The sequence below is a fragment of the Penicillium crustosum genome, assembly GCF_028827405.1.
Source record: "Penicillium crustosum strain IBT 35664 chromosome Unknown utg000003l_segment0_segment0, whole genome shotgun sequence".
Lineage (NCBI taxonomy): Eukaryota > Fungi > Ascomycota > Eurotiomycetes > Eurotiales > Aspergillaceae > Penicillium > Penicillium crustosum.
Genome location: NW_026623124.1, coordinates 1,364,118 through 1,387,663, shown reverse-complemented (window position 1 = coordinate 1,387,663; position 23,546 = coordinate 1,364,118). Strand labels below are relative to the sequence as shown.

Sequence of the window (23,546 nt, the reverse complement as noted above, 5' to 3'; positions counted from 1 at the left end):
TCGATAATTTTGCAATACCAAAATATCCCAGACCTCCTTTTGTCGCGTTCTCTATCTGGTCCCCACTCTTAAAGTGCCAACTTGAGCGCCATGTCCGACTCCCCTCCACCTCCATCTTGGAGCATCAGCAGCATGGCCAACAGTGCTGCGCAGTTCATGCGACTACCTGTTCTTGCGTCATCTGGTCTGGCTGTTGTTGCAAGTGGCCTCCTCTACTTCAAGCAAAAGTACGCTATTGGCATCTAGGCCATTTGTTTACGAAGCTAACCACTTTGCCCAGTGAACTAATCTACCCCCGCAATGTCCCAGTGGATGCGCGCACAAATGTCCCCAGTCCTCGTCAATTTGGCATCAGCGACTTTGAAGACCTCCAGATCCCTACGCCCGACGGAGAGTCTTTAAACGCCCTTTTTCTCCGGCAACGACCAGGTCGCTTTTCTCGCAATCTGACAGTCCTGATGTTTCACGGAAATGCAGGCAACATCGGCCACCGTGTCCCTATCGCCAAAGCTTTGCAAGATACGCTTCAGTGCGATGTTTTTCTACTAGAATACCGTGGATACGGGATGTCTACAGGCACACCGGATGAAGCTGGTATCAAGATCGATGCTCAAACCGGCCTTGATTACTTACGACAACGCCCAGAGACAAGAGACACCGAGATTGTTGTCTACGGACAAAGTTTAGGTGGCGCGGTGGCTATCAATCTAGTTGCCACCAACGAAGAGCAAGGTGATATCGCAGGACTGATCTTGGAGAACACTTTCCTGAGCATTCGGAAGTTGATTCCAAAGTATGTTTTCGAATTATCAGCAAGATTCTCGGGCGAGTAATACTAACTTGAACCCAGTGTCTTCCCCCAGCACGATACCTGGCACGTTTCTGCCACCAATATTGGACCAGTGAAGATGTGCTGCCTAATATCACCAAAACTCCGGTTCTTTTCCTGAGTGGTCTCAAGGACGAGCTTGTTCCGTAAGTTAGTCTACTCCAAACGCGGCGCTCTCGTTGCTAACCTGTCTTAGTCCGTCCAATATGACCCAATTATTTGCCGTTTGCCAGTCCGAATGCAAGATCTGGCGCACACTCCCAAACGGCGGTCATAATGACTCTGTTGCTGAGCCAGGCTACTTCGAGCACATTCTTTCCTTCATTACGGAAGAAGTGCTATCTAATAAACAGTAAACCGATGCGACTTACTCCTCTTGCTTGGGGGTTTAGAATCCCCTCTAGCGAACCCTTTGCCTAAGACTTCTCCTCTCAGGTCTTCCTTTCTGCCAAGAAGTGTAAATACTTCAAGCTCTGCCCCAATGCTTGGCTGTCAATTTCGACGGCCAATCTAGACGTCTGGTTTCGGTCCCTACAACACAAGAATCAATTAACAAGAACTGTTAATTATGACCATGATACCCCTGCCACGCAACCAAGACACGAATTTTCCTTTGCATCCGTTCAAATGATCACAGCCTGCCTCTTATGGCCCATACATGGCCCTGACGACTTCCTTTATTGACCCCCCCAAGCCCTCGGGGTGGAGGGCCATACCTCCCATTTGATTGAGAATGGCTCTTTTCTTCTTTCTAACTCTTTTTGTCCAATCTACGTTTGATTCTTGTTTACTTCTTGTTTCCTCCTTTCTCACTGATATCATACTCGCGGTGTTTACAATATTGGCTCAGGGTCGAGCACTTGGCGTGTTTCTTTCCTCTGCTCATTTTTATACGGATCTTTGCCTTTCGCCTTGCTTATCAGCCCCGGCAAGTTTCCTTCTGTGCAAATACTAAACGGAGAACCCTTTGCAATCCGTATGAATATAATAATTTGATTCATGAATATTTTGCTGCGCAGTCCTAGATACCCATCAACAACAGATCTTATGTTGGCATTATCCAATGGTCCCAAAATTCCTAAGGTGGAGGCCTTGCACCCTTAAGAACCACCCATTAGTTGCCTAGGTTGCATCGGTGTCTTAATTGTCAGAAGAGGGACATAGTAAGCAGCGGCCACGGTCCTGGAGGCACTTTCTGACTTATCCGTATGTTGAGGAACCTTTGAAGGTCCTACAAGGGCCTGGAGAAATATAGAGCCGGAAGGGAGTACTGTATAATATATGGTATCACTCGCTCTACTCAATGCTACATGAACTTTTTGCTTGGGTATGAAATTGTGGCGACTTTGGGGGAGAGGTCTGGAGACTGGCAGGGTGGTTATACTAAACAGATATCAGTCTGGGCTATTAGGACTTCTTAATTGCCATCGAGTACATTGTTACAATTTGAGACAAGTTGAAGTAGAATAAGTTTCGACATCCTGCAGCATGGTATATATACTGCTATATCTACTAATTCGATTTTCGTTTGAACAAATTCATAAATAAGGACTTGATAATGCATGAAAATCCACAACAACATTCTTGCTAGTTGTTTATATATCAGAATACCAAAGTATTAAAAATCAATTTCTTATTTTGTCATTTTTTTACATCTGTTCCATATGCAATAGCCAATTCTCTGTAGACATCGGTGTTTATTATTGAAAAAACAAGTGCCCAAGTCCCAAAGATCTATAAATCCATCACACAAAATGGAATGGGGTGATATATATAATACAAGTCACAAGGTTTAGTACGACAGAAACAGACTACTGAAGTCTCTCGGCCTCATCCACCAATTCCTCAACCTTGAAGTTCTCAACATCACCCCGGGTGAACATGCGAACAAGCTCACTCTTTCGACCAGAAGCCTGTCCCTCAAAGTCATAGAAGCGCTGCACACAGCTAACAAGCCAAGTGGCCTCGGGTGCTGAAACACCGCCGTCGGGAATAATCTGACCGTGCATAAGAACCAGACCCTTCTCATCTGCCAGATCAAGGTGGTGAGTGATAGTAGTGTGAGGCTGGGCATAAGCGCCGTGCATCTTATAAACACCCAGATTCGTGAAGATCACAGTCGAGGTGTGGTTATTAGAAGGGGACAGAGTGGACCCCTCAGCAGGCGGGTGGAAACCCCACTGGAGGAAGTGAATGTCGGCAACGGTGCCGGCTCCCTCGGGCGCTTGCGCTGCCTCTTCGGGGGTCTGCGGACGCGGGAGGGGCAGGATGAACTGCGGGTTCTCGCGTGCGGCCTGCATAATGCGTTTGTATGTGTCGAGGGGGATGGCGGCGGTGATGGCGTGCGAGTTCTCCGCGAAGCGGAGACGCCAGAGCGCCTCAATCTCCTTCGCTGGGAGCTCGCGGATCTTCTCGACGTCCAGGTAGGTGCTGAGGGGCTTGACGGGGCTGGAGTCGCTGGAGACGGCGCGTGCGGCTTTGGCGGTGCGCGATTCCTGTGGGGGAGGGGGCGCTTGGGAAGCTGGGGGTGTGTCTGGGACGGCAGTGGTGGATGTAGGAGTGCTGGGCTCTGGGGTAGCTACAGTAGATGCTTTGCGGCGGAGCTCTTGGATTTTTTCGTTGTAGGCTTCCTTCAACGACTCGACGGACTCATGTCCTTCTCTGAATAAAATAGTTAGCATTGAAGTAGAAAAATTAATTGTTGAGGGAGGTTTGCTCACTCCTTCGCCTTCTGGTCCAGCTTGGACCGATACTTGTCCAAGACATACTTGGGATCGTGGTGTGAGGCGAGGAAGCGGACGTCGTGGACCTGAGCCCACCGGCGCTGCTGATGACGCAGCAGGTGGGAGTTGCCGCGGATCACCGATTGAAATCCCTGCAGTCGGAATGATGGCATTTTGAGTCTGTAGAGTAAATACAAAGAATATCCGAATCTCCAGATAAGAGAAATGCTGGACTATCAGATGACATAATTACTGACATAATCATATTATGGGGTGCCAGGAGGTTCAGGTATGAACTAAGATGACCAGGCATCAACATTGCCTAATTAGGAAATATGGGTCCTTTATATTTCGCTGGAGAGAAAATATTTCTGAATCCTCATTGGGTAGTCCAACCGTTAGCTGTTATGCTCTCTGCGAGCTAAGGACGGAGTGAGGAGACTGTCATATTGAGCTGGACCGGCGAGACCGATGCATACATTCAACACAGCATCGGAGGATTCATTCCTTTTTTTAACCCTTTAGACTTTAGACTATATGCCTACCACATAAACTAAAGGGCCATCAAAGGTTATAGTATTATACAACCAAAGAAGTTGAAGTAAGGAAGGTCTAGCCTTCTAGTATGATCCCACTTATCAAATGTCCGCGTTGAGCTTTGCAAGCTATACCTTTCGATCCTTCATCTAGGGATTGTAGCCCCAAGGCTACCTTTTCAATCTTTTGATTTTCAGCACATCTGGTTCAACTTGAACTGGAGACTCAAAAAGCAAAAACAAACACCATCAACATATCATCGTACATACATCCATGATTAGCCCTAGCATGCGTCCTGGGTGGTGCATTGGTAAATTATTTCAGGAAAGGAGTTCATATATTTCCAATAAAGAAGACAAATACCAGTTAATCTTTGCAAAAGTCTTTTCTAATGCTTCAAATCTCCATATATCCATATTGATATCAAAGTGGATCCACCAATATCAATTAGTCATCATTTCACTGCCCAACCATGGTTACCCATGTGGACTGGGCCCCTGAAGTATAACCTTAAAGGCACCATCCTTCTACCTAAATCCAGCTCTTCAGAAACAAGCCCCTCATCTCCCAATATTCCTCATTTCCAAATATTCCCCATCTTATCACATCCCCATATCCCCTATCGCAGAAAAAAGAAACCAAGAAAAACCCAACAAAAATGCCATTCCGTCAAAAAGAATTCTCTACCCCACCACCCCATCCACCAGTGGGTACACCCAGGGACTCCCCATCCGCACTGCCTTGGTACTCCATCGCGCCGGGGGTATGGGAGTTCCTACTAAACGGCGACGGAGAACAAAAAGCCGTGTTGCAGTGGTGGGAGCCAAATACTGTCTCTGCACAGACCGAGCCAATAACACATACGTACATCGAAGAGGTCTGCACGCTGCGCGGCGGGCTGGAGGATCTTTCGCTTGGACAGTCGTGGGGTATTGGTGCTTATGCATACCGGGAGCCTGGAATGGAGCATGGGCCGTATCGGGCGACGAAGGAGGGGTGTTTGCAGTTTGTTAAGGTCGTGCCGGTGAAGAAGTAGGGGTCTGGCTTTCGAGTTTTGAGTGTGTAGCGGGATTTATGGAGACTAATGGCCTACGTCTTTGGCTATTTGGGATCTGGGTATTGATAATTTGGCCTTTTTTTGGGTGGTGGTTTTCGAGTTTTTCTAGCTAGATTTTGGTTTTTTTCTCTTCTATTTTTTTGCTTAGCTATGCCAAAACATGATGCATCATGTGTGTGACGCTTTCGAGATGCGATATTGTGTCGTATCGTGTATGATAAACTCCAAACTCCAAGATCAATGCAAGTGAGTCCGCAAAGAATGAGAAATGTCCACCGCTGTTGAAACACATTTCATGTTGTTTCTCAGGTCATCAATCATCAAATCCTGTCCAAAAGTTTAGACCGGCACATCATCTGTAACAGATGCTTCAGCCTGAGTTTCTTCGACCTGAGTTGCTTCAGCCTGAGTGGGGCGATCGTCCACAGGAGTCTCGGTCTCAGGGGCAAGTTCAGACTTTCCCTCAGGGTCCTCACGGACAGATATTTCCTGGTCCTGATTCTGGTCCTGACTCTGTTCCCCCGCTTCCTCTTTCTCTTCCTTCTCCTCAGCCTCTTCCCAATCATCAACAACCTCAGGCGCAGGTGTCTTCGCACGCAAAGACTTGCCGACCCCAACACCAGACCTCAGAACCAAGCGCTCCTTCTTCGGGCCATCACCATCAAGGGCAGCATAGATAGACTTGCTCACCCACGGATTCTGAACCGGAGTTCCAGTCCTCGAACTAGCCCCACTACCACCCTTACTCTTCGAAGCAACCTGAGCCCATCCACCATCTCCAGCACTAGCCTGTGCCTTGGCGGCCTCACGGGTGGCCTTAGCCTCGAGGGCGGCGACACGACGCGCTTCTTGTTCTTTGCTGCGCTCGCGCTCGCGGAGCTTGACACACTCGCGTACGCTCATGCCGCCGATACCGATGGTCGAGCCGCTGCCCATGCCGAAGAGGGGAGGTGTCCAGGAAACCGGTTTTAAGACGAAAACGTGGCGGTGGGGTTCTGGGTCGTGGCTTTCTGTCACGAAGCCCCAGTCTGCGGCGAGGGAGTGCGCGAATGCGCGGAGAGTAGATTTCGCCGGCTGGAAACGGAATGAGCGGGTGGTTTTGTCTGCTACTGCCAGGGCATGGAGATTGGATTCGTAGGTTTGGAGGGTTGATAGAGGGACCGAGCATGCGAGCTGGACGTATTGATTTAGAGTCTCTTCCGAGTAGGGGAGGTTCTCTGCTGTGATGTTTTGAAGCGTGGTTGTCTGGTTGATGTCGATGCCGAGAGCACCCGCCAGAGAGCGGTTCCGCTCCAGACGTGTGCATTCGTCGTCGCAAGTCAATGGGGTCAATTCTGGGTGGCGCTGGGGCGATTGCACTTGGCCCTTGGAGGTCACAGCCTTGGCGGCGTTGCAGCGTCTTTCTTGTCGCAGTCGTCCACAGCTACATGTCACTGCGATCTTGGAGGAACATGGTGTCTTCTCAGGACACGCGTATGGCGCATGGCATTGCTCTGTGCAAGGATGGCCGCACATCGTCTTGTTCTTTCCACAGGGCTGGCTGCAAGGTTTAGTTGCGTCTTCGCAATCCCCCGGACGATGACAGTCCTTCCGGCAGTGATGAGAGCCACATTTGAGCAGCTGCCCGCATACTTGACCGCAGCGCGCATCTGCCAGCCAGCAGGGCACGTTTTTCAACACCTTCTTTCCGCACAGACACGCCTTCTCGGTCAAGAATGGACACTTCGGACAGCTCTCCTCGTCCGTGTGGCAGGTATGTGCGGCTTGAGGGTGACCGCATCGCTTTGGACGCTCACAGGGGAAGTTACAAGCAGGTGGTTTTGCACCACACGGCTGCGGTGGATACAGAACAGATCTTCCGCAATTACACGGAATCTCTTCAAATACTGCCTCCCTGCAGGTATTGCAAGCACCCTTGTGGCAAAGCTCCGGACATGTATGCCTTCCGCATTTCAGCATCCGGCCACATATGCGAGTGCAGATATGTTCCGCTTCGATGTCCTCATCAGCGGGCCGGAGATGGGGCCTGAGTTTACGACGTGCAGCCTGGCGCTCGTTGGCCCTTTGCTCTCCCGGACAACACCTTTCAGTGCATGTGTGTCGACCACAGTGAAGAGTTGCCTTGCATGTGCGTGGGCACTGGGGAGGCTCATTCTTGCCTTGGTGACAGATTGTGAGGTTATTAGTACGACCGCAGTTGCACTTGATGTAAACATTGCGTAAACAAGCGCCACAAGATCCAACATGACAGAGCTTCTCGCAAGGATGACCACATGGTAGTGTCTTCCCGCAAGGCTTGGAACAATTCAAGATGGGGTCTTCGCAGGAGGTACGAGGTGTGTATCCCGGGATTTCAGACAACGGTGTCTTGCCACAGGCACAATCGACAATGACGTCCGGTGACTGTGGACAGTGTGCAGGATGAGGATCTTGGGGGTGACAGTTCTTCTGGCATGAATGTTTGCCACAATCAAATGGACGGTTACAAGACTCTCCACAACCGAAGCAGCCGGTCCACTCATCTTCTGTGCCGTCATCGCGGACGATCCGACTGTCCTCCTCATCATCCTTAGACTTACATAGCATCTCCGTCTGCAGTTTTCCACAATAGCAACGGGCATCAATGCTAACCTCACAGCCACCACACAATCCCTCATGACATGGAAGCGGACAAGTATGTTCCCCGCATGGCAGCAACTCACCACAGATTTCTCCACAGCTCCATCCATTCTCATAGTCGGTATCCTGACAACGCTTCTGCGACGAATTAAGCCCACAGAAACAATCCTGGATTGGGCCCATAGCAGTACAAGGCGTACACGGACCAGCATGACAAGTCGTATCACAAGGATGGGGACAATTTTTGCGAGGCCGTGAACAAGTCTGTCCACACGAGTGCGGAGGCAAACCAGGAAGCGGCCTAGGATCAACTTCTTTCTCACACCAGCAGGAGTAGCTCGTGGGGAAGTTTTGTTGAGAAAGGTTACAACCCGGACAACGCCAAGCGCGAGGAGTGGAGCTTTCCTGCCCGTCTTCTTGAGCAGAAGCCCTCTGTGCAGCTGCACCTTCATTCGTGGACCATTTCTTGACACAGCTCAGATGGAAAACAGTCCAGCAAAGCTCACAAGACCAGACCTTGGACCTGCGACCCAGCTCGCTGCAGCAGATAGGACATTCGTATAGATTATGCGAAATATCTTCGTGAATGCGGGTGGCTAGGTCGTCGGCTGTTGACTTCGCTGTGACTTTAGGTGGCGGAGGTGCTCTAGGCTGTCTAGCTTTCCCTTTCCCCTTTGAAGATGATGTTGATTCAGCAGGTTTTCGTTGTTGGGATGGCGGCATGCCCGGTACAAAATCTGGCACATCGGCTCTCAGTGACTGGTCATGTAAATGCCCCGCACCGTCCAAAGTGGCATTTTCGGCCTGGTCTGGTCTTGTCAACTTGGCCTCAAAGCCACGCGCTCTTATTCCACGGGTTCGCGCCTCTGGTCGTGTCTCTTGGCTTTCAGCTCCTCCATTTTGATTCTGTCCCTGCCGGGGAGGGTTCCGTTGTCTCCGGCCTCTTCCTTCTCTATTCCCCCTCTCCGCGAGCTGGTTGGTGCATCCTGTTGACTAGGTTGGGGTGCTGTATTCGGCTGTGGTTGAGACTGTGTAGGCTGTGATTGCGGTGCAGCTTGATTTTGGGCTTCGCCCGCAGGTGTTTGTTGTTGACCATCACGCTTCGCGGAACCCCGCCCTCTGCGTCTAGATGGTCTCGAAGAACGTGGGGGTCGTGGCCCGGCTGGAATTGAAGTCTCTGGCTGTGGTGTTGCCATGGCTGAGAATGTGGCGGAGGTCTGGCTGGAGACTCCTGGCGTACTCATATGCTTCCGGCGGATTTTCTCACTGGCGCTTGTTTTGAAGAGAGTAGCTGGTGGTTGGTTGGGTGTGTCGGTCTATGTAGGCTGAAAAGATATGGCAAAGTAAAATGAGCGTAAGATAGACACTAAATAATGCAACAAGAGAAAAACCAAAGGCAAAAGCCCGCTTATCGAATGAAGAGAGAAAATTGGTGGCACAATGAATTATCTAGAAGGCGATAAAAGCTCGCATGGCAGAATTGGGCGGTGCAGTAGGCGGTGACACAGTGGCAAGCGCCTCAGGTGTGAGTCAGCCCTGAAGGAATTACACAACATGACTCATTGTGCCCAGATAATGTGGGCCGGTGATCTATGAATTCGAGCCATGCTCGTATTACCGAGAGATAGCATGAACCGATGCAATTCATTGGTCTTAGTTGATGCATGTAATCATAAAGTGAGGGTCCACGGGTGTTTGACTCCACTCTATGCCAAGACATTAAACAAAGACCCAGTGCAGGAATTATATCTAAAATACCACCTTGCAGCATATTTAAAGCACAATCGGACTTCGGGAATACGCTCGATCTTGAATGAAACAAGGTAATTTTCTTCGATTCCATGCGTGTTACAAAGAAAGGACATCAGAAAAGACAGCCGAAACACATGATCAATGCAATTTAGTCCCAATCCCGAATTAATATAGACAAAAAATGTATCGAAGCCAGCGCATCAAAAGAAATATGGCGCTATGCAAAAAACCAGCCCATTCACCTCGTAACAAAGAACTAAACAACACACTGCCATCCTATCGTTTGATTGAAATCATACACACCGAGTCTACGCTCTAAATAAACACAACGATCTCACCACGGTCATTGCGTCTGAGCCTCAGCGCGCGGAAAAGATCCTTCTCATCGTCAACTCTGCGTTCCCGGTCCGCGCGGCTGCGCCCATTATCACGACCACGATCGGCATCATACTCATCCGAGAGATCACGGTGGAAGCGCTTGAGCGCCTTGTTAACGGAGCAGCCACGCTCGCTATGGCTGGAAACCAGTGAGAGGAAGTGATGACCCAGCTCGCGCTGAAGATCCTCGTCCGTGCGCGCGGGCGGCCGCGACTGTTTGTAGACAGTGACCTGGTGACCGTGGGAGGAGTCGACGGAACCGCGACGCTCGTCGATTTGCTTAAGACGGCGGGAAGGTCTGTCGCCGTCCGTGGGGTTTGAGCTCTTGCGCTTGGACTTGCGGGAGTCGTCGTCGTCTGCGCGTGAGCGGTGCGCCTTCTTGTTCTTGCGGACTTCGAGTTGGCCGTCGCCGCTGGAGGAGCTGCCGCGGCGGGCGTGGGCAACAGCCTTGGAACCGGGCTCTGAGCCGTTGGTGCTGGAGACGGCGGAGCCGCCGAACATAGAGGAGACGAGGCGGCCAGCGCGGTTCTTCATTGAGATACCGAGACCTGGGTCGCCGTTGCCGTTGGCTTCTTTTCCGTTGCGGCGGCTGCGCTTGATCGGGGATGAGGTGTCTTGGTAGGCGCGGCGGCTGGTTTCTGGGCTGTCATCGCCGTCGGGGGATGCGGAGCGCATCATCCGGTTCAGACCGCCAGTCAAGCCGGAGTGGTTCAGCATGGGTGTGCCGGCGTTGTTGATGATGCTGGAGGGGGCATCCATCATCGGGGTGTCGACTGCTTCGCCTGGGGTGCTGAGCACGTCGGCTTGACCGCGCTTGCGCTTCTTCTCGCTGACGGTGCCGGGTGCCTTGCGGTCCTTCTTTTTCTTAGGTGCGGGAGTGACCAACTCTGCTGTTGACGCATTCGGAGGCGAGGCAGAGTGCGGGATATTGCCAGCGCCGTATGAAAAGCCATTCTCCTGGTACGCGACATCGTAATTTTTACCCTCGTCATCAGTGTTGGGGTTGGTTTCAACACGAGCGAGGGACTCGCTGGGCTCGAAAACCGATTTGGCATTGGGGTTCATCTTCATCTGTTCCTTGGGCGGCTCGACAAGAGCGACCTTGGATGCATTGGGGGTCTCATCGGCGACGAGATAGTCGAACACATTGACAGGCTTGTCGTTGTTGGCCGGGGCAGGAGCGAGAGCTCTCACCTCACCGGCAGGTGGGGGTGTGGGGGCAGGGGGAGGAGGAGCGTCTTCCACACGGGCTTGCTGTTGGCGGCCGTTGGGGGTTTGGTTCGGATTCTGCTTGTTTTGTCCTTTCTTTCCTTTCTGCGGCTTCTCTTTATACAGAGCACCCTGATACTTTTGCGCCTCGGTCATGCACGACTGTAGTGACCAGGCTCGTTAGCGGATGTCTCCCTTGGTGATCTAGAGTCGGGACTCTAGTAAAGTAGGTCCATGACCAGTATGCGAAAATGCGACGCGGATGCGACGTACCGTATGAGCCCTATACTCCAATCCATAGAAATGCACCATGCAATCGATACAGGTGAAGGAGGCGCCGCGACATTGGCCGCGATGAGGATCGAGCTTTTTCTTGGTGAGAACATCACCACATGCCTAGGCTGACCGTTAGCAGCGATTCAAGCGCAAGGCATAGAGCTTAGACAGCAGATAGGACTTACCTCGCAAGAGAAGGAGACCATTGTTGACACTAAAGATCACCCTATCTGGGCGAACAAGTGTTTGAGGAAGGTTTTTCAAGAGGGGGGTTGTATCCCTTGAGAGAATATGCCAGTAGAAATCGTCCAAGCGGGGAATTCACTTTGATATGAAATTCGATATCTCGGCTTTTCTGCTCTCTTTTTTTTCTTTTTCTTTTTCGCGTCGAAATTTGGCGCGCAGGTCAACGCTAGTCTAAATTGGGAACTGCACTAGGCTATTTCGGGTAATATGGATGGGCTGGGCGCGTTGAGGGAGCTGAAACAAAACTGTACTCTTCCCAACTACTTGGGGAACATTTCATCAAAATGATCAAAAGCAAGCGAGAAACCCCTGATTTATCATCCCTCGACTCAGTATATGTTTCAGGGTAAAAAGGCGCAGATTTCAGGCGGACATGGATACCAAGCTTGTCAGGAGACCCCATGCTTCCATTTGTCGTTTCTTCCCAGTTGAACGGGCAGACGCGGGGATGATCCGAGCAATCAGACTGGCCAACTGGCCCCTCAAACATACCATGTTGAAGGCTTTACTGCTATTTTTGACCCAAACTCAAACTCTCCTTCCCGGCTATCCCTTCATCTATACTAAGATCTATGAATCCATGATATACCGCCGGTTGAGGATTCCGTCATGCCACATGAAACCAGTTGATCTGATGGAGGGTTAGTATTACGAGGGTGCAACCTGATAACATCATCACTGTTGCTCGAACATGACAAAGTTTAATCGGTGCTTTCTGATAAGACAATCGAGCTTGGTACGACGGAATGCGCCTTTTAGTCTGCTTTGCTGTTCAAGGATATACTGGCCAGGCCTCTTTGGTCATGCGCCATCTTCCACGCTTGATCACCAGGTAGGATGATCTTTGCGCGTAGAATGCTAGGGTCATGCACTTTGGCGATCGGCAATCTAGAGGAGCGGGACTTGTACACTTACTAGTCGTTGACCATTTTGTAGCTTGTTATCATTCACACTTTGTTTTTAGGAATAGGGTAAGCTCTTGTAGTATCTATGTTTTTTGAAACGAGGAAATGCTATTGAGCATATGCCCCAATACATGCCCTTGGAAGAGAAAGCTAGAAACCAAATGGGCGGCTCAAGGGTAATCTACTATGTCGATACAATGAGAGTATCAGAGGCAGAGACCTTGAGATACACCCCTCTTTGTACCAGAAGCAACATGCAGAACACAACAAGGGTATATTGATTGATATTGACATAGTCAACTGACAATTTATTATAGTACAATGGAGACCAGCTCCATGTGAATGAGCAACAAGGTGTCTAACAAGCATCCAATCGCTGGGTACAAACTAGACAAAATGAGGCCGATAGAGTCGAAAGTATAGTCGAAGATTCATCCCGTCAACCGCGGGTAGTCCTAAATAGCATATTAGCAACATAATCATGCGCCACAACGGGAAGTCACTAACTCTTCCTTCGATATCTCCACAGCAGGGCCATCATGCTGCCCCGTAGCCACCTTTCCAGCATCAGACCGAGAAGCAGCCGTCCCCTCCTTGCCCTTACCCTCCTCCTCGTCCCCACCGCAGCCGCAATCATAGAATTCTCCTAGATTGGTGCAGTCAAACTCAGGCTTACCAAGCATGGCATTAACCTCGTTATGAACGAAGCAAGCCCAGCCAGAAGCCGCATTTCGTGACGAAACTTGAGGCGGATACTTGCTCAAATGTTGCATAAAATGCTCAGCACATTCTCCACTGATGTCATCAACCGTTAGTTTCCAATCTAGCACAGGACTTCGCACCAGGACGGTCGAGCACGTGGGAAGGAGGATCTCATTACCAAGGATATAACCTAGCGAATAGGTAGATATAAGATCGCAGCGCCTCCTTCTGATCTTCCGTGGGTGTCTCGGGGAACCGCGCCATGACAGTATGGAAGTACTTCCAAGTCGCACGACCTAATTCAGCCCTGCAAAAGCCAGCAATTCCATAATCAGCAATTTGTCCCACCTCGCTCGTGTATTTCCCATTGTTTCCTCCCCCAGAGCGCCTTACTTGACTGTCTCATTGCCTAGTTTCGGCATCACCACGTCGCCCTTTAGCGTGCTATCTTGGATGGTTATCCCCGGCGCGGATACCGGTGCCGAGTGGTCGATATGGCCTGGGGCGCGGACGGCAGGGCTCGGTGGCCCCTGCGGTCGAATGAAGAGGAAGAATATGAGGCATAGTGCGATCGATGCGCTGGTGACAATGCGCCGTGTGATTTGTCGGCTTGCCATGTTCGGGGGCGGGTGGTCGTGAATGGGAAAATGTAATGCCGCCAAGGGTCCGGTCGCGGGAGCACCTGGGACTTGTGAGCAGGGAATATTCCCGCGCGGAATACGAGATAGATGATTTCAGCTGAGGGTTCGAGAAATGATTGCCAAAGGGAGATTTCTACAAAGGTGATTCTACGTTGCCTACTTGGGCCGGGGCACGCTGTGGCTTAGTCATGGATTCGCCGCGTCACCCGGGGCCGCGAATATAGCAGCCCTGGAAGAGTGCTAAAGTGTCTATCATACGATTGATCAGCATGGGACAACACACGATTTAGAGAATCTATATCCTTGCCAGATGAGAATTCCTTTACGCTGGCCATACTCCGGCTCCTCGAATCATACGTTGTAGACTTAGCCCATTTGTACCCATATCGGATGTGGCAGGATGTAACCAAAACATTCTTAGTTACTGGGATTGACATCTCCAACTAGTACATTATTGCGTTGAAGTCCAAACTTGTCTACATCCCATCGTGATTTCCAACTGCAGCAACTGAGTCGCTCAGACTCGGAGGTAAGTCCTCCTTGCGTGTACCCCAGTCGCTCTCCTTGTCCCCGAGTGTCAACTCCAGCGTCATACCCCGAGTAAAGAACTCGTGTCCAATCCAGCTCTTGGTATAAGGCTTCCCATTGAGCTTAGCACTCTGAATATAGATCTTCTTGTAGGTTTTGTCGAAGTTAACATTCCGAATGGTAGCAGTTTGATTAGTTTCAGGATGAGTGATTGCGACGGCCTCAAAGAAGGGAGGAATAATCAAGTACACGTTCTGACCAGGGTTCGGGAAGAGGCCCATCAAGCTCCATGCTAGGAATGATCCCATGGCTCCTGAGTCATCGTTGCCAGGTAACCCGTTGTGCGTAGCGTTGAACGAAGATGGGATGTAAGCGTGTGCCCGACTGGCGGACAGACCAGGGCGTCCGGCGTAGTGATAATCGTACACGGTCAAGAAGACAGGTTCATTGCCCATGTCTGCCAAGCCAGAGGTGTGGAAATAGTCTAGCCGAGACACGAAGGACGTCGGCCCGCCAACCATTTTGATCAACTTTGCCATGTCGTGGGGGACGAAACTATATAGTATTAGCATTGAAGGGTTATTCGGGAGAAAGATATACACGCACAATAGATACTCCCAGATGCTGGACTCAAATGTCTCCGAAGGGTTTGAGGTAAGAGAGCACCACGACGCCAGAGCACTGCAGGCAATAGGATCCTGATAGCCCCAAGTCCCGTTGATGTACCTTGGCTGAAAGAACCCAGTAAAGCCAGTATCTGTTCCATTCCCTAGTAGCGATTTCTGGTCTTCTTTGTATACGTTTTGCCAGTTGCCAGACCGAGACAAATAAGTAGCATAATCCTTTTTGCCGATGCCCTTGGCGACAACTGATAGGGCGTAGTCATTGTATGCGTACTCCAGCGTTCGCGAGATACTCCGTGAATTGGTTCCAAAGCCAATATAGTCGAAGTCCAGAAATGGGATGTAGTTGAGGTGTTTCCAGCTCTGCAAACCACCGCGCCCTTCATGTGACCATTCGAGTGGCTCGTTCTCTGCATCGTTGACCATAGCTTTATAAGCAAGCTCCCAGTCGATACCAGTCAGGTTCTTCACGTAGGCATCTGCGAGAACAATATCGGCATTGGAGCCTCCCTGCGTCCAGCCTTTGCAGAGACTCATGCGGCAATCAGGCAACCATCCTTCATGTTTGAAAGTGTCAAGCAAGCTACGGACCATCTTTGACTGTTCTTTGGGGTCGATAATCGTAAGGAATGGATGTTGTGCCCGGAAAGCGTCCCATAGGCAGTAGAAGGAGTCAAAGTATGGCTCATCGCTTTTCCACAGTGGATTCTCCCCAGTCAGATCTTGAGGTGATAACATGGTTCGGTAAATACCACTCCAGAAACTGCTGATCATGTCTTCGCTGGCACCACCTGGCGTGACCTTGATAGGACTGAGCTTCTCTTTCCATGCGGCCTCTGCATCTTTACGCAGCTGATCAAAGGAATCTTCCGGTTGAGGCACTTCCGCTTCGGCATTTTTGCAGGCTTGATCTGAGCTAATAAAGCTGACGCCCACCCTAACGGTAACAACTCCATTATTTGGACGATCAACGGCCATATAACCTCCGGCTTGAAGGTAGAAGTTGTTGAAGCCGCGAGTGACAAACAACTCTTGCACTGATCCAGCTCGGTCATTGACCCATATTCCGCTGTCATAGGCCTCAGCATCGCCAAAATCAGCACAGAAATATGATTTATACGAGCCGGCCCCGAAGCTCGGCAAGAAAGTACCATTGCCTTTGATTCGACCTTTATCTGCGTCCAGGCTAATGGAAGCATTCTGTCGACTATCCCACAGGTCAGTTAGATCCACTGAGATCAAAGGATTCAGGTCATCTCCATCCGCCGTCCGTCCCTTTGGGAAGGTGAATCGATATAACGCCGTGCGCCGGGCCGCAGTCATCTCAGCCTTGATACCATTCTCGAGGGTCAAGGCAAAGTAGCCAGGCTGCGCAACTACGGAGTCATTCTTGTAGTGAGTCGCACGAGCAGCTTTAGGGAATTTACAGTTATCCACGATATTGTCTTTGCAGTACTGCGGGAACAAGGGGAAATTTCCCATAGACGGGTTCCCGCCTGTGCCACTGTCATGCATATGCGAGAAGCCGGTGACATTGCTTCCATCAGTCGAAAAACCTCCAGTATTCTGGCCGTCAACGTCAGCAACAGGTTTTGCCATGCCATAGGGAAGGCTTGCGCCTGCGAAGACATTTCCGCCATTGGTTGACCCGATCAAGGGATTGACGTAGCGGAAGTCATCCTGAGTTGCTACTGTACTCAGGGCATGTTGGAAAAGTAGGAGGCTGTATAGTGTATTCATCTGCAAAATCGCCATGGCACTCTGGAATGTGAGGGTCGACACACGCGTAATGACGCGTCGGGTTGGTGGATCTGAGCTGTGAGGAATACGATGGATGCAGAAGGCGGGAAGAAGGAGCCAGTCCCTCTCCTGCAAGGAGGGTGTTATTCATATCACCGTGTTGTAACGTCGCATGCTTGTGCGATCGACAACCTAAATAGTGTTAGTGTTGAATGTCAGAGAGACCTTGGGGTGCGGGGTTAAAGTTCCGCATTGTATGAACAGCATAGTAAGATATTGACTGGAGTTACACTGTAGTTGTTGGCAGCCAAAACAAAAAATTATCCATAAGAGCACCCTCTTATTTGAGACTTCACTAAATTTAATCGCTGTAAAGGAAAAGTACACAGTACTACCGAGTTTGGTATGTAGGACTCGATGAACATCACCTTGATCCTCTCATTGTATATAATGCCTCAATTCTTCCCTCCAACGTAAATAACGAGTTTCTCTTAAACTAGAGTGCAACTGAAAAGCTTTCTCAAATGTGATTTTCAAGTGTCCGACATCCTGTCGCTTTCTATTCTAAAGGTAGGGTGCTTCAATGCTACCAATACTGAGTTATTGAGCGATTCCGCCATTTTGTGAATACACATTGAGCTTGACTAAAGTAAGTAATGGAATAAATATGATGGCTCAACGAGCCTGGCAGCGTGATGCCGTAGGCCACGTTGCTTTTGGCACTGTTGAATATCTTTGGCAGACATCAGGCTTTGATAAAAGCTGGCCTAGACTACAAATCACTTATTTAATTCACATCATAAGCTTGGTGTTATCTCTATCTCATGCGGCCGAGCAAATAATGTATTAATCTGAAGGCACACAACCGAGAGAATAGCGATAAATCAAAGTAAGCTTGAGGTCTATGCAATTCCAAGTTTCGTAAACACCATTCTGTAAGTTAGTGGGTTTCATGGGAAGAGGATATTTAGATCAATCGCTCCGAGCCGTGAATAGGGGGGAAGCAGCTGTAAGCCCGTACCTTTAGGCTGTTAGCACTCGTAGCGCTTGCTATAGTTAAGCTATGGTAGGTGTCGACAACATACGGAGTACTCCGTACTCCGTACTTTGTAATAGGCTGTACTGTCTAATGAAGAGGTAAAGGTTCCTTAAGCGAGCAATTTAATCGTACCCCGTAGTCATAGGAAATTATTCATGGAATTACCAAACCAGCAAAGGGCTGATTGGTAGCCCCACACTACCAATTAAAGATGGAAATGTATTGGATAGAGACATATAACAACACAGTGATGGTACGAAACAGGCAATCGAAACAGGCAATCGAAACAGACAATCGAAACAGACAATCGATGGACAGAAAAAAAATTGACCGGACTCCCTTCAAAGCCGTAAGTAGATACCCTGGGAGAACTAGGGAAAAACCAAAAAAAGGAGAAAAGTGCGAATCCAATGTTTCCGTTATCAATGGCCGCTAGACTACCAGGAACTCCGCTTGGTGGCGTTGGCCAGTGGGTCTTTTGGCAGAGTCTTTCGGGATACCTCTGGAGACAAGAGATTCTTGGAAAATGCTTGGATTAGCTTAAACCAAATAGGATTGGGACTTGGCAAAAGCTTATGTTCAGAATTCTGGAACTTCCAAGGTTCGGTATAGCATAGAGATTGAAACAATTGCCCCTTCACAGCTTAGTTCTCTCCACTCAGAAAAATACTGTTTGGAATCAGGTTTGCCATGATGGTGATTGAGAAAAGAGACGGATAAAGTCACGGACTCCGCCGGAGGAGCGTCCTCTGATTGTGTTGGTTTTAGCCACTTCAAGCTCTCCAGCATTCTAGTAAGATGGTTCTTGGTCAAAGCGTAGATAAGAAGGCCAATGCATCCCACGGTCCAATGTTGTGGGGTGTGTGGCAAGGCCCAAGTCCTACAAACTGCCCTGCAGATAGGCTAGCGTGGAATCCACTTATTGTCTTACCCAAGAAAATGGATGAATGAGACGCCACCCTAATTTCTGATGAGAGACCTACCTACTTATGGGGTTCAAAGCGGCGCACCTGGTTTCGAACAGTTGAATATTGCTCTACGGCGCCCCGTCGGCGATACTGAGTCTAGGTGGGTACCCCAACCTAAAGCGTATAGCGACTTCCTCTTTTAGGAAGGTGTGATTGGTCTCTCTTATCGCGCCACGAGCTCGAGTCTATAGCTAATGTAAACCTGGCTATCAAGTGCGGTAAGACCAGGTGTTAGAATGGCAATGCCACTTCTTGCGTGACTTGATCATCCATGATATATCAGAAGACCTAACCCCACAACTCTTATTGACTCTGGCTTGAATATATCTCATCCTGACCCCTGAGACACCACAGCATTTGTCAGTTCCTCGACATGGAGGCGACACCAACCAAAACAGATGGCCTGGATGATCGCGAACCCTCGGCGGGGGTGAACAGCGAAAAACCTGGGGAAAAGAGCGGAGATATGAATAAGGTCGCTTCTATTCAGGAAGTGCCTCTTCCGTATTACGATGACGCCGAAGCTCTCTCTAAGGGGAATGCAGCTCCCCTTACCACCGCGGAGGAGATAGTCACTAATGTCATTCATGTTGACGACGACCCAACCCTTAGTCCATGGACCTTTCGCATGTTCTTCATTGGTGAGCTCTTTTCATTGTGGTGTCCCTTTCTTGTAATAATATAGCATATCCGCTTACTCGAAATCAGGTCTTGGATTGTCCGCATTCGGAGCGGTCCTGCAAGAAATCATGTACTTCAAGCCCCAGGTTGTTTACGTCTCGGTCATGTTCTTGACTGTCCTTGCTCAAACTCTGGGTACAGCTATGTCTACCTTCATCCCACGAAGAGGCATCATTGGTCGTTTTCTTAACCCTTTTCCATGGAACCGAAAGGAACACACTGCAGCAGTCCTTATGTCATCGGCGGCAGCCGTCTCGGCCTTGTCGACAGAAGCTTTAGCTGTGCAAAAGCTCTGGTACGGAGGATATCCTAACCAAGCCGCGGGAATTTTCATTACTCTTTCTTCACAACTCATTGGGTATGGCGTTGCAGGTATGATGCGCAATGTTTTGGTGAACCCCACCTCAATGATGTACCCCATCAATCTACCCATCACGACTGTCATGGAAACCCTGCACAAACCCAAAGCGGAGACCAAGCAGAGATTCAAGATATTCTGGATCGTATTTGTGGGAATCTTTTGCTGGGAGTGGTTCCCCGAGGTACGTTTTCTCAACCACATTGATCCACGTTACGGGCTCTGATAATGTCTAGTATATCTTCCCGCTTTTGTCTGCGGTTTCTATTTTCTGCTTGGCCGATCAGAGCAATCTCGTCTTCACAAACCTCTTCGGAGGCTCCCAGGGTAATGAAGGCATGGGATTGCTGTCATTTTGCTTTGACTGGAATTATATCGCTGGATTCGGATCACCACTCTGGATGCCGCTTCAAACCTTGGTCAACAGCTTCATCGGTTATCTCGGAGGTATTGCCCTCTCCATGGCACTTTACTATGGAAACGTTTGGAGAGCCAAAGATTTCCCTTTCATGTCCCAGCTTCTCTACGACCAGGCCTCAAACACGACCACTTCTGTCCAATACGATGAGACTTCAATTATGAACCCAGACTTCACTGTGAACAACACTATGATAGATCAGGCTGGAGCACCTTATCTCACCGCGACATACGTGAACTATCTCATCACATCCAACGCTGGACTCACTGCCACTATTGTTCACATGCTGCTCTGGAATTACGCCGAAGTCAGTCTTGGATGGGCTTGGATTACACTGAGCAACTTGAAGAAGATTTTGGATCCTTCTGTTTATATGTTCTGGCGGCACACCGGTGTTCGAACTGAGGAAGAGAAGGAACGAATTCGTCAAGACCCTTCCATTGACCCTCATTATAAGTTGATGGTTGACTATGATGAAGTCCCAGGCAGCTGGTATTTCTTAGTGTTTGCTGTTAGCTGGATCGTTGGTCTTGTATGCTTATACGTGATGAAGTCCACACTTCCGTGGTGGGGCTTTATTATCGCGACGATATTCCTTATCGTCTTCACGGTCTTCTTTGGGGCACAGTATGCCATTACGGGTTTTGGATTCAACTTACAGCCGATTTTCCAAATGCTTGCTGGTTACATGATGCCCGGACGTCCCTTGGGTATATACTCCGCTATGCCCAAAACCTTTGATATTTTTCCACTGACAAAATTTCAGCTAACATGTACTTCACCACCTATACCTACAATGGAATCTCGCAAGGACAGCTACTTCTTCGTGATCTGAAACTGGCTCAACAGAACAAACTTTCACCGAAAGCTACATTTGTCACTCAAATCATCGGCTGTGTCATGGGCGCTCTTCTCAACTATGTCATGATGATAAGGTAAGTCACAACTCTTATGAGATTGCCATCTTGTCTAATTTGTCTTCAGCATTGTCGAAAACCAAGCAGCTATCCTCGAATCGGCTGAAGGAACGAACATTTGGTCCGGCTCCCAAATCCAGCAGTTCAACACTCTTGCCATTGCTTGGTCTATTGCCCCCAAGATGTTTTCTATCGGTGCTCGCTACGAATGGGTCACAGCTGCCTTCTTGGTCGGTTTCCTTGCTCCATTGCCCTTCTATATCATGCACCGTTTCTTCCCGCACCAGCGAATTTGGTCATACCTCAATACGGGCATTATTCTGTGGTACCTGGGAGAACTCTTTGTTGGTCTGAATGCCTCTCTCACCAGCTACTACATTCTGGGAGCTTTCGGTCAATTCTATCTGCGACGTTACCGCCCGCAATGGTTTGTGAAGTGGAATTATCTTTTGTCCGCTGCCCTAGACGGTGGCACACAAGTTATGGTGTTCTTAGCCACATTTGCAGTTTTCGGTGGTTCTGGAAACTCGGTTGCTTTCCCCACGTGGGCAGGTAACCGTGCAGACAATTTCGACTATTGCGCATTCAACGCCCAAAGTTGAATGTTCTTTGAGCCTATCCGTTGCGTTTCCGTGTCTTTACTCATATCGTGGCATAATTATATGTCTTTCTTAGACAAGCCTAGAATAGGACGAACTGGTTATACTGTTAAACATAGAACACTCATCTGGCAACATGGGTCTTGGATTATGGTCTTTACCTCCACAGCTGACATAAATCAAAGGCGTCCTACCAAGGTTGCTCCAATTCCATCCAATTCCATCCCCTTGAACTCTAGATTCCTTCTAATTACATTTGGAATAATATTTAAGGGCGTATTCTACATATGCCAGGTCTGAGCACTAAAAAGGAAGGGCAATGCCAAGAAGTGGTAGACTCTCTATCAGAGCTTAGCTGTTTGACCTTATCATCACTGCGTCACAACATTGGATTCTCATTTGACATCGAATTCCCGGAAACAGAGCCTATAATCCAGTGTGTTACCAATTTGCCATCGACCCAGAAATATAGGAAATCTGAGTGATCACCAGACTATAAACTACGTATGGGTTCGATTTGAGTCGAGTGGAGTACCACCCCATTGAGCTTTTACGGATGAACACTTCAAGATGGACAAAAAAAAAGCTAACAACACCGCCTGGTCTCCCCCTCGAGCTGTGACTCATGATATACGACACTTGTCCCTTGTCGACATTGCTTGCCTCGCGTTATGCAAGCGCCGATTGTGGTTTCCTTGGGATCTGTATGTGACGATCTCCCAAAGAGCCGCAGAGGTGGGCCTGAGGATGGGCCGCGGGTCGATCTTTTGACACGATTTTCTCATGACATGCTTGCTTACGACTTTATCTTTGGGGAAAGGTGGCTCTACCATGTCCCAAATTCAAAGTTCCAGCTTGCGTAGATTCCCCAGATCACAGCGTTCATCGCCCCAAACAGCCTATTTACATTATCCATTACCCGAGCCACGCATATTACAAGTTCCATCGTGTTCATCTTCAACTTGTCATGCGAAGGTTCTGCCACGCGGCTCAATTTGGAATCCCCGTTCAGTCCTTGCTCTATATAGAGGTAGGAAACAATCCTATCACAAGTAAAGCGCTGAACCCCACGAAACCGCACAACGAAGAGGACTTTCAGTGTAGTCATATGACAACTCTCCTGTCCATTGACGCTCGAATCTGCTCGAACCCTCCTAGCCTTTACTTACGAACCCAAGAGCTCGCGGTAGTGAGGAAACACAATCTATCATTGTTATTCCCACATCCTAAAGACGCAGCTATACACATTTGTATGCACATTAATCATATATTCAACTTGAATTCTGTCGTTCACGGTCTGGTCAACAAATATCGCTCTGATACGACAACGAAACCCCGGGACAAAGGGCGTTGCGATGAATGCAATACATCGTGGCAAATTGAGACACGGAATATGGATGAGAAAGATGTGTGCCTTTTTCTTACCCGGTGGCTTGACTTGGGACCAGGATTAAGCCCAGACGATGATCGATGGAGGTGTCATAATGATCACGAATTTGAAGTCAACTTGGCAGACCATGAAAAAGTCGATTACCGACAGCGGTTTGAAAACGATTCGATATAGGCCAATTTGTCAGATGCGCTGTCCCAAGAGGAAATGTATTATCGGAATATTCGATTTATCCAAGACCAGGCATATCAAAAGCTGATGACTCGGTTTGGGGTAGTCAGTTGGCGCTTACACGGAGAAAAAAGCTAGATTGATCTTCTCGCTGTGTTATTAGTTGAGAGAACTAAATGGAGACAGGTGCCACGCAGCTGGTCATATCTGCCGTTTATGACCTGGCTGCCTCATTGGGAA

General features: G+C 49.2%; 8 protein-coding genes across 8 annotated transcripts; 3 read left to right on the top strand and 5 right to left on the bottom strand.

Annotated features, from left to right (window-relative positions):
* Positions 1 to 57: 57 nt before the first annotated feature.
* Positions 58 to 1,248, top strand: N7487_007585 (alpha/beta hydrolase). Its single transcript, XM_056875315.1, has 4 exons — positions 58 to 227; positions 281 to 797; positions 851 to 975; positions 1,026 to 1,248. Exons 1-4 carry the CDS (start codon positions 91 to 93, stop codon positions 1,183 to 1,185), a joined length of 939 nt encoding a protein of 312 aa, XP_056727503.1. The 5' UTR covers positions 58 to 90; the 3' UTR covers positions 1,186 to 1,248.
* A 1,392-nt stretch (positions 1,249 to 2,640) lies between these two features.
* N7487_007584 (ATP11 family protein) lies at positions 2,641 to 3,725 on the bottom strand (the record flags this gene model as incomplete). The annotated part of the gene is made up of 2 exons (XM_056875314.1): positions 2,641 to 3,490; positions 3,550 to 3,725. The coding sequence occupies 2 exons, from the start codon at positions 3,723 to 3,725 to the stop codon at positions 2,641 to 2,643; spliced, it is 1,026 nt and encodes a 341-aa protein (XP_056727502.1).
* Positions 3,726 to 4,747: 1,022 nt separating this feature from the next.
* N7487_007583 (uncharacterized protein) lies at positions 4,748 to 5,125 on the top strand (the record flags this gene model as incomplete). Its single annotated transcript, XM_056875313.1, has 1 exon — positions 4,748 to 5,125. One exon carries the CDS (start codon positions 4,748 to 4,750, stop codon positions 5,123 to 5,125), a length of 378 nt encoding a protein of 125 aa, XP_056727501.1.
* A 360-nt stretch (positions 5,126 to 5,485) lies between these two features.
* On the bottom strand, positions 5,486 to 8,961 carry N7487_007582 (putative NF-X1 finger transcription factor; the record flags this gene model as incomplete). Its single annotated transcript, XM_056875312.1, has 2 exons — positions 5,486 to 8,569; positions 8,620 to 8,961. The coding sequence occupies 2 exons, from the start codon at positions 8,959 to 8,961 to the stop codon at positions 5,486 to 5,488; spliced, it is 3,426 nt and encodes a 1,141-aa protein (XP_056727500.1).
* An 871-nt stretch (positions 8,962 to 9,832) lies between these two features.
* N7487_007581 (LYAR-type C2HC zinc finger protein) lies at positions 9,833 to 11,586 on the bottom strand (the record flags this gene model as incomplete). The annotated part of the gene is made up of 3 exons (XM_056875311.1): positions 9,833 to 11,266; positions 11,378 to 11,500; positions 11,566 to 11,586. 3 exons carry the CDS (start codon positions 11,584 to 11,586, stop codon positions 9,833 to 9,835), a joined length of 1,578 nt encoding a protein of 525 aa, XP_056727499.1.
* A 1,424-nt stretch (positions 11,587 to 13,010) lies between these two features.
* N7487_007580 (flavin-linked sulfhydryl oxidase ERV2) lies at positions 13,011 to 13,850 on the bottom strand (the record flags this gene model as incomplete). Its single annotated transcript, XM_056875310.1, has 3 exons — positions 13,011 to 13,326; positions 13,412 to 13,540; positions 13,627 to 13,850. The coding sequence occupies 3 exons, from the start codon at positions 13,848 to 13,850 to the stop codon at positions 13,011 to 13,013; spliced, it is 669 nt and encodes a 222-aa protein (XP_056727498.1).
* A 500-nt stretch (positions 13,851 to 14,350) lies between these two features.
* N7487_007579 (GH92 family glycosyl hydrolase) lies at positions 14,351 to 16,780 on the bottom strand (the record flags this gene model as incomplete). Its single annotated transcript, XM_056875309.1, has 2 exons — positions 14,351 to 14,957; positions 15,009 to 16,780. The coding sequence occupies 2 exons, from the start codon at positions 16,778 to 16,780 to the stop codon at positions 14,351 to 14,353; spliced, it is 2,379 nt and encodes a 792-aa protein (XP_056727497.1).
* Positions 16,781 to 19,145: 2,365 nt separating this feature from the next.
* N7487_007578 (OPT family oligopeptide transporter) lies at positions 19,146 to 21,748 on the top strand (the record flags this gene model as incomplete). Its single annotated transcript, XM_056875308.1, has 5 exons — positions 19,146 to 19,413; positions 19,481 to 19,995; positions 20,048 to 20,939; positions 20,996 to 21,164; positions 21,214 to 21,748. 5 exons carry the CDS (start codon positions 19,146 to 19,148, stop codon positions 21,746 to 21,748), a joined length of 2,379 nt encoding a protein of 792 aa, XP_056727496.1.
* Positions 21,749 to 23,546: the final 1,798 nt, after the last annotated feature.